The sequence below is a fragment of the Jaculus jaculus genome, chromosome X, assembly GCF_020740685.1.
Source record: "Jaculus jaculus isolate mJacJac1 chromosome X, mJacJac1.mat.Y.cur, whole genome shotgun sequence".
NCBI classification, from domain to species: Eukaryota; Metazoa; Chordata; class Mammalia; order Rodentia; family Dipodidae; genus Jaculus; species Jaculus jaculus.
The window spans coordinates 16,333,431-16,346,991 of record NC_059125.1 but is presented as its reverse complement, the minus strand read 5'-3'; the positions used below and the strand labels follow the sequence as shown (position 1 = coordinate 16,346,991).

At 42.8% G+C, this 13,561-nt stretch overlaps 1 protein-coding gene across 2 annotated transcripts in view; it reads left to right on the top strand.

Annotated features, from left to right (window-relative positions):
• Positions 1 to 13,561, top strand: part of Clcn4 (chloride voltage-gated channel 4) — an 82,854-nt gene that overhangs the window by 25,240 nt on the left and 44,053 nt on the right. For both annotated transcript variants that reach the window (XM_004663694.3, XM_045140029.1), the window contains exon 3: positions 10,816 to 10,970. In XM_004663694.3, the coding sequence (XP_004663751.1) occupies positions 10,827 to 10,970 (144 nt within the window). In that variant the 5' untranslated portion in view covers positions 10,816 to 10,826. The remainder of the gene's footprint in view (positions 1 to 10,815; positions 10,971 to 13,561) is intronic.

Below are 13,561 nucleotides of genomic sequence, written 5' to 3'. Positions count from 1 at the left end.
TAGACACATGCGCCCCCTTATACATCTGGCTAACATGGGTCCTGGGGAATCAAGCCTCGAACCAAGGTCTTAGGCTTCACAGGCAAGCGCTTAACTGCTGAGCCATCTCTCCAGCCCTCAGGCATTTTTTTTTAAATTAGTATTGAGCTTTCAACTTGAGTCTTCAGTAGGCAGAGGCCTTCTGGGGAAGAGTTGTATTACTGGGGGTGGATCTTATAGTCTATCCCTAAGGTATGTTCAGAGCAGTTTGAGCTCTGGCTGTTTGTGTTTGCTTGTGTTGGCCTCTCTCTCTCTCTGTTTCAATCTCTCTCTCTCTTGCATTCTGGAGTGATCCAGTTTCTTCCACCATTGATGGAACTTTCCCTAAACTCTGTAAGCCTGAAATAAACAAACCCTTTTCTCTAATAACGTGCTTATGGTCAGATGTTTGTCCAGCAATGTGAAGGTAACTGCAGCATAGAGTCCAAAGGATAGTCACATAAGGTCACATATTGTTTTATTCTCTTAACTGCATAATGGGAAGTCATGCAAGAAAACTGGCACAGAGTTCAAAGCCCAGGTGGAACCCCTGGGTGGTGGGCACATGGGGCCATCACCCCTGCATGTGGTCTGGTTCCAAAGGTTAGTCCCCCACACACACACCCAGGGAAACAGAATCAATCAGGCAGAAGGATAAGAATTGACTGAAAATGGCTAAGATGCTTTAGTGTATGCCCAGATGTTTCCTCATAAATTCAAAATAAGGCATGATTGGAATTCTATGGGAAGCTATCCTCCATCATTTCTATGGCTGGGAGTGACCTTGGCAGTCATGGGAACAGTCAGGGAGTTCTTGAGGGTGATATTGTGGCTCCTACCATTCTTTTCTGAAAGCCTGATACCCTCCAAATCATGCTAGGCGTGTCCCAGTGGCCACTGCCCTCCGCTGCCCTGGATTGTGGGAAGCTACTGGCAAACTCATTTGATTTAAATTTCTTTTGTCTACTTTTGTTTACACTTGTTTCTGTTCTCTATTTTTTCATAAAATTAAGACTTAGACATTATTGGTTTGTGAATAAAAAGGAAACCTTGTACCTATTTTCCCAGTGGGCCAGAGATATGAACACATGAATTAAAGTAAGACACATTATTGAGCAATAACTGTATGCCCAGCCCTGCTACAGAGAGGGTAACATGAGTAAGTGGTTGATACTGCAGAGGCTCATGATAGCACAGGAAGGTAGTTGTGAACATCAGTTTTAATAAAGACTGGTTTGAAGGGCTATGGGATGACCCTGTAGGTAAAGCATTTGTACCGCAAGCATGAACACCTGATTTTGGATCCCCAGCAGCCATGTAAACTGCTGGTTACAAGTGGTACATGCTGATAATCAATCCCAGCACTGGGGAGGCAGAGACAGGAGGATCCCTGGGGCCTAGTAGCTAGCTAGTCTAGCTGGATTGCTGAGCTAGACTGGGATCAGTGAGAGACCTTTTCTTCAACATAAGATGGAAAATGATTGAGGAAGATCTCCAGTGTTGACCTCTGGCCTCCACATGCACACACACATATGCATGTATGTGCTGCTGCACACACATGTGCACCTATACACACAAAAATGCAGACACAAATACATGCACATCACACACATATTCAAAAAGGAGAGAATGCTTTCAAGTGGGCAAGCAAGATGCCTCAGTTCTCTCTGGGGAAACTAATGCAATCTGCACAGGTTGGAAGGAGTAGGACAGGACTCTAGAGGGTGAACCTCTGCCCAGGCAGAGAAGGGGAAGCTGTTCAAGGAAGAGAAATAGCACTTACAAAGAGATGACATTTGGGGGTGCGGATATGTTGAGAACCATAGTGTGCTCTTCTTACAACTAGTCAAACCTTATGTTTGAATCTGTCCTTCTTTATCTTTATCCAAGTGTCTCCTTGCTTTCTTTTGTCTTCTCGAATTCATTACATTTTTACCAGCACCCAGCTATGCAAAGTCTAAGTTTCCATTAAATGATACAGATTCCTACTCAGACTTGCTTTCAATATCAAAGTCCCAAATTGCCTCACCGATATTATTGTTAACACACACACTTGTCTTTGTTGAGGTTTTGGTGAAGTGGACTTTACTGGACAGGATCTGTTATCATTTTCTGTTGACTTTGATCTAGGCTTTTGGGGGGGCTTCATGCTGAGACCAAGCCTGACAGATACATTCTTGCCTTAAGGGATTAGATAAAAGACCTAGGTGTCTCGCATGTGTCCCAAAGTCCCTTTGTAGGTAAATAATGGTTGTTTAGGGGTGATGATATCTTGTTAGGCAGGATACCACCAGCATGAGCTAGGCCAAATTCTGTTCCATCCTGTCTTTGATGATAGTTTTGTTATCCATTGCTGTTCCAATCCCCATTTCCAGCAGGGTTGGTGTACATTTCCACAAAACTCAGTTGTCTTCATTTTCCTCTCACCTGGAGCCCTAGGAAGTTCAGTTATCCATTGTTCTGCCATTATGTAGCAAGTCCTTCAAAGAACTTAATGTTTTCAAATGAGAACCTTTTAGTTCTTGGTGCTAGGGATTGAACCGAAGACATTTGCAAATGTTAAACACACTCTGTGGCCCTAAGCCACATCCACAGTACCTCAATAATTATGCATTATCGGCATAATAAGCCTGCAAGTTGACTGGGTGGTGTTATTGGTCAAGCTGGTTCTCTTGCTTGAGTTCATTCATATATATGGTTGGCTGGGCCTAGATATTCTGTGATGGATCTTTCATGGAGTCTATAATCTAATATATTCTAGCTGAGGCTGATTTTTATGGTGGAAGACAAGGTGTGTAAAACAAACAAATAAGCAAACAAAGGTGAATCTTTTGCTTCTTGAGTTTGAGCTCAGAGATGCCTGCTATCTCTTTCATGTGTCACTAACGTAGCCCACATTTAAGGAGTAGAGAAACAAATCCCCTGTGGTAATGAAGAGGAACTGCGATTTCACATTGAAAAAGTGGATTTGAAAAGATCTTGGCAAATATATAGAATATAGGCCATTTGTCAATCTTCTACCACATAGATTAACAAACGTTTTCTATAAAGGGCCAGAGAGTTAGCATTTTAGGCACTGAGGGCCATGTGGTCATTTCCTTAATTAGTTGTTATTCTGCTGTTGCAACATGTAATCAGCTTTAGACAAGGGCTCCCTTCTCAAGTACAAAAACAATGTGCATCTACTTGGGGTTACTGCTCCATGCTGAACTGACATAGGTGTTCTTCTTAAAGACACAGAGCGACTTTATTAGATTAAGACAAGGAAAGAGGAGAAAATACTGACAGCTTCTGCCATGTGGAAGTCAGCAGGAGGCAGAGTGCAGGAGGGAGTATGGGTTTCTCCCTCTATCTCAGCCTACTTGGGGCTTACCAGAGCAGGGCCCTCGAAGTTTAGGAGATATGAACAGCTACGAAGAGGCTATTCCCACCTGATAAGGATCTATCTATAATGTTCTTGTGGTGGGCTTTACTCTTAGGCTAAGGTGAGCCTGAGGGAAGGCTTATTGGTCTGGACTCAGCAGGCTGTATCAGAAAGAGGTCAGCACACTGGAGTAGGAGACATGAGAGCGCTGATTGGATAGGCTGGATCAGATGCTGAACTCTGGTTCTAATGGAGCAGGCAGGCATGGTGTTCCCACTTTGGGTCCTTGTGGTATTTTGAATGTATGTCTCCCATTGACGCAGGTGTTAAAATCTAACTTGTAACTTGGATCTCCAACTGCCTGGCTGGAGGAGGTGTCATTGCGGGTGGATCCTGGAATCCAGCCCTAAGGTGTCAGAGGGGCCAATGTGAATTCCAACCCAAAAGGTGAACGGAGAAATCTGAGCTCTGGCAGACTTTTGTGCTTGCTGCTCTTTGAAGTTTGCTTGCTGCCAATTGTTTTTCTCTCTCTCCTTGGATTTATAAAAGGGAACCAGCTTCTTTCACCATTAGTGGAACTTCCCCTGGATCTGTAAGCTTGAAATAAATCCCTTCCTCTCATAAAACTATGTTTGATTGGATGCTCATTCTGGCAACATAGAAGCAGTCTACAACAATCCTCTAACTGGATATGTGATTAATTCTTCCTCTTTCCTCCCTCTTGAAAAAAGAAAACTCCAACCATTGTTAAAGAAAAGGGGACAATGATCATTATTTAGCTACTTCCACCTGAGTGGGATTGTAGAGTATGGCAGTTAGACAGAGTCTGGGTGGGGGCGCTATGTAAAGACCCAAGAGAAACCTGTGAGTCAGGCAGACATTTTATTGCCATCTGTATCTAGGTTTTTCTTGACCTGGTGTAAAAGAGGATTACAGATATTAGTAACATAAAGGATTGGAGCCTATCTCAGGGTCCAGAAAGTTTTAACACTGCGAAGTAGGGCTATTCAGTGATCAGTTCCTAGATGGTTGACAAGGGACCCCACATAGATGGGGTTAGATTGTTTTGTTTCATCTGAGTATGAGCTGACTATAAATGAACAGCGATAAAGTTAAAACAATAATTGAGGTCCAGAAATTAACAGAATACCTATAAGGATTATGTAGGTATAATTGTTGTTCCACTATGAAAATCCTGATATCCACCCACAGAACTGTTGTTCACCAAACAGCACAGTGGTATCTGACATTGCCTGAATCTATTTCTGCAGATCTTGTAAAGCAGACAAGATGTTAATAATTATCAGGAATATATACAGCATTTAACCCTGATAATGGCACACATATCATCCAAAGCCCTGTGATTTTTTTTTATGATTGTCTTTCGATCACTTCAACCTCAGAATTAAGAAGGGATAGCCCCTCAGTTGTGTCATCTAAAGCCTTTTGAGTATATTTAGTGAGCTTTTTATGCTAAATTGTATCTTTTAAACCAATAGATCAAATAAATATGGCAACTAAATGATTGTGCCAGTGAAAAATACCTCGGGTCCATTGATGTCTGAATACAGATAAATTTGTCTGGCACTCTGAGGTTTTTACTTGTTACCCCTGTAGCCAATGAAGTCCCATTGTGTACCCTTCCAATCCATCCTGGGGCTATCCAGAGCCAAAGGTAGGTACCACAGAGCCACTGAGTGCTGTTAGGGGTTGCCCAACATACTTTTGCCCTTAGGATACATTTAGTAGCCAACCATTCTGATGGTTGGAGGACAATGACATTCTGGCATAAATCAGAAGAGACCCATCATTGTTCTCAGTATAAGGGAATTTTATGACGTAAACGACCTTTGGTCAGAGTTGTTTACATATATATATATCCCAGATTTACAAATAACCATCCTAATATCTATGGTTGGTTTTCTTTATCATGGAGTTAGAACTACTAGAGAAGGGGCCAACATATCTTAGTAGGACATTGTCAGTTTCCCCATTGGAAAAGCTCTTGTTGTGTTCCTGTTCATTTTTTTATAGAACTAAAATGCCATATATATTATATTTGAGGCACCCTTTTTCCTGGTTATAACTTTTTTCTGAGTGCTTAAGAGCAAGTAAGTAGCTGAAGTTTAATCAAACATGTACTTTTGAAGGTCTCTTCCGGAGACTTGGGGACCTGGAGGAGTCTGTGGCTCTCTCAGTATGGGTGTTTTGGTGATTTGACGAGTCAGAGGCATGCTGACCAAGTAAGTGGCTTTTCTGGGAAGCTTGGAGGTCTGGTTTCCTCAGTTTTGACTTTCCATTTATAGATGACACACCAATTTTTTGAGTCCAGTTTCTGGGGTGTCCCAGTCCTCCCTGATCAAGAAGACAGGTGACTTACCAGAAGGCCAGTGTAGAACACATTAGAAGTCCCACTCATAATCTCTTGTGGCCTTTTTGGCTGGGGAGCAGGCTCCAAAATAGTGGTTGCCCTTTTTAGTTCCTGTGTTTCCAACTGGCTTTGGATTCAACATATGGTTATTAAAACACTTAGAAAGAAAGAAAGTTACATCAATCTTCAAGGGTGTTGATATATAGCTGACATGATTAGTGAAACAGATCTAGTTAAAAAATGACACAAAAGACATTCTAAGTTTAGCGAGGTGGTTTCTTATGTAGCAAACCCAAGTCACAGACTTCCTTCCTGTTGCCCCTCATGTCTGGCTTGACTCCCGTTTCTCTTCTATCCATGTTATCCCACTGAGTCACAGTCCCTTCCATTTTTCTCACCCAGGTACCCTCTCCTTACATTTTTCTGGCCCTCCAAATGGGATCTCATCTGGTCTCTCATTCTCAAAGTCAGAAGTGTTGCTATTTTTTTTTTCTTTTTTGGCAGACCCAGGAGCCAGTCAAAACCCAGTTGATTAGATCATCTTTATTTTCTCTATCAGTTATGTGTCTAATGACCCTGCCTGTGACATGCTCCAGAGTGGTGTTTTGTGTCAAGCACTGTTGCTTGGAGTGGTTGCTATACTAGAGAGTTGATTAAAGTTCAGGTAGTATTGACTCTTTGTTGTTGTTTGACACAAGCTCTCACTCTATATGCAGTCCAGGCACAATTTTTAACTTACTGTGTAGGCCTATCTTGCCTTGAACTCAAAGGCCACTTCTCCATCAGCCTCCCAAGTGCTGGGATTTCAGTCATGAACCATCATGTCCAGAACCTGCTTCTTAATAGATTGTTCAAACTTTTTCAGTTCTACCAACTGTAATCTTCTGACAAAGCCTTTGCATTGTGGGCCAGCAACTTGTCCTCCTATTTATCCCATCAGGGATTTTCTTTACCACATATCATAAGAGATTATGACTCTTATTTTTGTGAAAGTTAGAATGATATTTCTGTTTTCTACTTTTATCCCCTCCCTTATATTATTGGTTATGTTATTGGCTGTTACTGAGTTATGCAATGTAATTCTTCCCTCAGTATGCCTCAGTGGATATAGTTTTCAACTTGGCATGACTTAAACCTCAAATTTTGAAGGTTTTAAAGCAGCCAAATTACACAGATGGTCAATAAATCAATCTCTGTGGTCATTTCATTGCTTGTAAGGTGATTACTTTCCTTTGCCCATAGTGACTTTTCAGTTTGATTCTAATGCAGCTTCATCAAGTTGTGGTTGAGTTCTTGAGATAAATAATGTATAAAGCAACAGGAGAAGTTTGCATTCAAATACTTTTATAGCCAGCCACCTTCAATGCTTTAACCATCAATTCTAGGACTTTTGTGGTTCTCATCCTATAATTCAAATTTCAAGCTTTTTGCCAAAATATTGTTTTATTTAGTGTGTTTCCCAACCTCTTGTCTCTGTGTGAGTGATTTTTTTTTTCTGCTAACCTTCAAGAGCATTGGTCCTGCTTCAGAAAATTTTCTACATTGGACCTGGAAATGAGGCTGGGAGAGTGGCAGAACATGGAGGGTTCATTTGTGATTGGCTGCCAGGCAATGGGCACCTGAATCGTGGGAATGGAATTGTTACCTTAGGCATATAACTCTTCTATCCATCTGGCAGCAGAATCCCTTTTGAGTATATTTTAAGAAAACTTACACATGTGAATCTGGAGCTGCTTGCCCAGAGCACTATGCTGCCAGCTTTGCATAGTTCCTGCTCATTGCAGGCTGTCCTGCCTCCCTTATACGTCTCTATGGTAGCTCCCTTGGTGCAGAGAGCTGTTTCCACCTGAAGACTGCCTGGACCCTCCCTGGTGAATTAAAATCTTGTCAGCAGTTTTTCCCTGCTGCTACTGTATATTGTAGATACCCACTATGACATTCTTACCAGCTGCTTTCCTCTGTGGTTCAGTTTGGAGAATCAATAACCAGTTTGGTTACATTTTATTACCCCTCAGGTTCTTTTCTTTTGATCCATTCCTTTTGCACAAACTGTGGTTCTTCAGAAAAGCATACAGTTGATCCCTTTTGTAGACTTTATTTGCCAAATTGCCTATTCATTCAAATTTATTTGTCATTTTGTATATTAGTTATCTTTGCCTCACCATAACAAACTACATTAAACAGGTTTAATATATAAAGAAGAAAGACTTATTCTGTCTTATGTTTTTGGAGGTTCCAGTTCATGATCAATTGTCCCCTTGCCTTGGATTTGTGGTCATAGAGTACACCATGGCAGGACTGCATGGAGTTACAGACACCCATTGTGGCCAGGATATAAAAGGGAGGGGGAGGAGCTGAGGCACCATAGTCCCTTTGTGGCACACTTCTTATCACATAAGGATTTCTTACTAGGCTTCATCTCCTTTTGAAAAATATTTTATTATTTCTTTATTTGAGAGAAATACATAGGGGAAAAAAGAGAGAGAGAGAGAACACGACAGAGCCCTCAGCCACTTCAAATGAACTCTGGATGCATGTGCCATCTTGTGCATCCGGCTTACGTGGGTCCTGGGGAATTGAACCGAGGTCCTTTGGCTTTTCAGGGAAACACCTTAACTGCTAAACCATCTCTCCAGTCCATATGCTTCATATGTTAAAGATGTTATCACCTTATGAGCATTGAGTACCAACTTGTAACCCATGGGCCTTCTAGGGCAAAATCCAAACTATGCTACCTCCAGATCAGTATTTATGCTACTTTAGAAGCTCCTCACCAACTTGTAAACTTTGCAGAAAGCAAAAAGGTCAAGTTTATGGAGCAAATCCACCAGCTGTGGCTGAAGAAGGTGATATTCTGTCTTTGTGTCTCAACTGTCATACTGTGAACAAGTGGCTTTTTTTCTATAATTTTTAGCTCCATGCTGGTTTACATTCTTTGTGTTCTTTTTGTTGGGAACTTTGCTGTTTAAAGTGGCCCTGATGGTCTTGTGTGTAGGAAGGTTGTTTGCAATGTGCCTTGTGGAGAAAATACATGCATTAGCAAAACTCCATTAAGGCCTCAGTGATGGTGCCATTGACTGAGTGATAATGAATGAACAGTGTATGCCAATTCAGATGTGGTTGTTTTTAAATATTATTGAGAACTTAAATATATGAACATAGGCATATTGGTCAAATTCTCATTGGGTTATACACTTATGTCCTCTCTTCTCCACTCCCATTCACTGAGGGCCCTCCTCAGTGAGGTTATTGGTAATCTCTGTGGGGTCATGAATGCATCAGTCAGTCCGTGTGTGTGTGTACGTGCATACACATGTGCAATACTCAGAGCACACCTTCCGACCCTGTGGTTTTTACATTCTTTCTGCCTCCTCTTCCATAATGTGTCCTGAGCCTTGGAGTGTGTGTTTAAGTCTATTTTAGTGTAGAGCTCTCTTCTAATTTTCTGCTTAGATGAGTTTTTAGTCTAGGTGTTTTTAGTTTTTCAACGTAACATCTCATGTGGTAGGGTCTTGCTCAAGCCCAGGCTGAACTGAAATTTACTATGTAGTCTCAGAGTGACCTCTAATTCTTGGCGATCCTCCTACCTTTGTCCCTGAGTGCTGCTATTAAAGGCATGAACCACCATGCCTGGCTTTGTAAATATTTTTATTTATTTATTTTTTTTATTTGCACCCAGAGATAAATAGAGAAGATAGACAGAGATAATGGGTGCACCAGGGCCTTCATCCATTGCAAACAAACTCCAGATGCATGCACCACTTCGTGTTTCTGGCTTTACATGGGTACTGGAGAATCAAACCTGGCTTGTTAGGTTTTGTAGGTAATCATCTTAACTGCTGAGCCACCTCTCCAGCCCTTTAGGTGTTTTAAATAGAAGCACACATAAGAAAGTAATATGTTGATAGGTCGACAAAATGTTGTGACCAGAGGTTTGTAGGAAACTAAGCTCCCTTCAAGCATTTGGTCAGTACTTTCTAATTCAGTGTTTAGATTGACTTTGTAGAACATAACTATGGTCAATAAGAAAAATTGACTATGCATATATTACATTATAGCAGAGATGCAGATACAGAAATACTGTTTTCTTTCTTTTTTTCTTTCATTTTTTTTAAAGGGAAGGTTTCACTCTAGCCCAGGCTGACCTGGAATTCACTATGTAGTCTCAGGATGGCCTCGAACTCATAGCGATCTTCCTACCTCTGCCTGCCAAGGATTGGGATTAAAAGCATGTGCCACCACACCCTGCTTAATACTGTTTCTTATGTATGACAGTGGCTGGGTATTGGGAACATCACTCAGAGGGTAAGAGTACTTGATGACCAAACTTGGGGGAATGAGAGGGCTTGATTTTGATTTTCCCTGAGCATGTTTCCCCAGTACCTACATAAATAGTTGGATGTAGTTACAAAGGCCTATAACCCCATTCCTGTAAGGGAGTGAAGACCAGAGAATCACTGGGGCTCACTGATCAGCCAGTCTGACTGAAAAACGGCAGCTCTGGATTCAGTGATAGACTCCATCTTAAGGAAACAGTATAGAAGAGTGATAGAGGAGGCACCCTATGTTTACCTGTGACCTCTATGTGTGAGCATGGGGTATGTGCATACATAACACACATACCACACACACACACACACACACACACACACACACACACACTGAATGTACCAAAATGGAAACTGGAAGCTGGGCACAGTGGTATAGGTCTGTTATTCCAGCACTTAGGAGACACAGGCAGAAGGATCAGAAGTTCAAGGCCTGTCTGGGATACACAAGACCCTGTCTCAAAAAAAGTACAAAAATGAAAGGAAATGGAGGCTGGAGATGTAGTTCAGTGGTAGTATGCTTGCCCTATGTCTGTCCTCAGTACCACGTAGAAAGGAAAGAAGAAAATGGAGCTTGTGGACTATTTAATCATGTCCATGTAGAAATTCTGCTTCCTCTTATTTCTTTGCAGCACTGAGGCTAGGACCCGGAGCTCCTGCAGGCTAGGCAAGCACTCTGCCCCTGAGCCACACGCAGCTTTGTTTACATTTTAACAGCCGGGCTTCTCTTCCAGGAGTAACTAGCATGGTCAGTGCAGGAGCCATGAGTGGCTCTGGGAACCTGATGGATTTCCTAGATGAGCCTTTCCCTGATGTGGGGACCTATGAAGACTTCCACACTATCGACTGGCTGAGGGAAAAGTCCCGGGACACTGACAGACACAGAAAGGTAGGTGGCACCACACTGAAGGCGTTGCTGCCAATGTCTCCACCGTTCTTTTTTTCCTAAGATTAGGAGCTGTACTTGAGGTTCCATGCCTCACGCTGGGTTAGGGTCCATGGAGGGAGAGGGTGAGTGGGGGAGGAAAACAGAGGGACCAAGGGTTCAAGTAGCAGGTGTTTTAAGTGGAAATGTGGCATATTGGTGAAGAGGAGACCCTGGAGCCAGACAAACGTGGGCTACATCCTGCCTCTGACACCTTCAGGCTGGGTGACTTTGGGGCTGCTCTTTCTGGGCCCTGTCTCTGTGTTCTTCATGATGGCTGTGATTGTACCTGAAGCCTAAGTGAGAGGGTGTGAGCATATAAGTGAATTACCACATTGCCTACCATCTACCTGGCTATCAGAGGATACTGGTATGGGTCACGGCACAGAGTTATATATCAAGTGCTGTAGGATTGTTTAGGAGAACGGGCTAAGGAAGGAGTTTGCAGAGAAGGTGTCATTTTGATTTGATCTTTAAGCACAACAGAGTTGGCTAGTCAGAGAGAGGGAAAGGATTAAAAACAGAGGCATGAAAAAAGATGGCACATTTGGGCAATGCAATGCAGGAAAGTTCTGGGGTTGGGTGGAAGATTCCTGAAATGGGAGGGACAGAAATGAGCCAGGAGACATGGGCCATGGGATGTGTTGGGAATGGCTGAGTGGGCTGTGAGGAGGGATTTGTGCTGAATGTCAAAGAGTTACAGTAAGGAAGCACTGCTCAGGGAGAAACAGGAAACTGCAGCAGGAGAAAGGAGGAGGTGTGCTTGAAGACTGTGAAGGAGGAATGCAGCAGACCCTGGTCCAGCAGTTGACAAGCTTTAGGGGAGGGGAGTGGCGGGAGGGGAGGGGAGCAGAGTTAAGGAATACCAGGATTTGGCCAGACCAGGTGATTCATTTGTTGATTAGTGGAATAAAGAGGAGAAGTGATTGCTGAGGGAGGCCCATGAGTCCTGCAGAGGGGCCAGGGGCCTAAAAACAGAGATACCTCTGTGCAGCCCAGGATGAGGTTAGGGTTGTAGTAGAGAGTGAGGGGTCTGTGACATGCTTGTGGCATGTGACTATGGAAACCTGAGACATGGACAAGGTGGCCCGAATGGGAGCAAACCAATCCTCAGGGAGCAGTGCTTCAGAGAAGGCTGAAGGGCCCTAGGGAGAATATATATGATTGTCATGTCATTGCACAGAGGTTGGCCTGAAAGGAAGAGCCTAGAGGGAGTAATGCCCAGTCAAGGCTATGGCAGAACCTCTTTGTTCTAATGTAGAAAGGGGGACATGACACATGGCGTTGGGGGTCACTATACAGCAAGTGTTAGTAAAAAAAAATGAAGGGAGGAGGATACTTAATAGGTTGATATTGTATATATGTAATTACAATGATTGTAATGGGGAGGTAATATGATGGAGAATGGAATTTCAAATGGGAAAGTGTGGGGGTGGGGAGGGAGGGAATTACCATGGGATATTTTTTATAATCATGGAAAATGTTAATAAAAATTTAATTAATAAAAAAAATGCTTGTCAGGGGCTGGAGATATTGCTTAGTGGTTAAGGCGCTAGCCTGTAAAATCTAAGGACTCATGTTCAACTCTCTAGGTCCATTGTAATCCAGATGCACAGTGATACAAACATGCAAGCTCACACGTATGCACAAAGTGGCACACGTGTCTGGAGTTTGACTGCAGTGGCTGATGGCCCTGGCGTGCCTATTCATATTCCCCCCCACCCCCCCTCTCTCTCTCTTTCTCACTCTCTCTCTCTCTCTCTCTCACACACACACACACACACACACACACACACACACACACACTTGCATAAAAATGGTAGTCTGTTGGGCTTGCCTCAAGGAAAAAAAAGCTTGTCAGGTAAAGCCATGAGATACCTCATTTTGTAATTAAAGTTTTATTGGCATTCAGCTGTGCACATTCATTTCCATATTCTTTGTGGCTCATTTTCTGTTGTTGGAAACAGGGCCACATGTAGTCCAGGCTGGCCACAAATTCTCTGTGTAGCTAAGGCAACCTTGCCCTCTGGATCCTCCTGTTTCCACCTCCCAAGTATTGGGATTACAGACATGCACCACTATACCTGGCTCTTTTATGACTCCTTTTGTGCTGCAGAGTTGGGTAGGTGCAGGTGACAACCTTTAGCCCACAAAGCTCAAACTAGTTCCTGGCTAGCCCTGTATAGAAATGTTTGCCCAGCGGCATCTGAAAAAGGATGGGAAGGGAATGATGATTCTAGATCAATGCAGGGCTCTGCCAGCAGGGGGAGTGTCCTCCCCATATGTATCTGCTGGGTGGGGGAAGAGCCATACTCAACATAGTAGGTTTGAAGCTGTTGATAAGAAATAGGGACCTTGAAGTAGGAAATGTAATCTATTTATTGACTGGGCTTTTCAGTGACCTGATCTTAGAGTGCAAGTTAAAATAGTCACTCATATTCAAACTGGCAACGTGGGGTCAATGTCTCCCTTCAGAATGGATTTTAAATAATCAAAGAACAAATCAGAACCAGTATATTTTTGTACTTAAGCACGTGTTGGTGTTCTCTAATTCT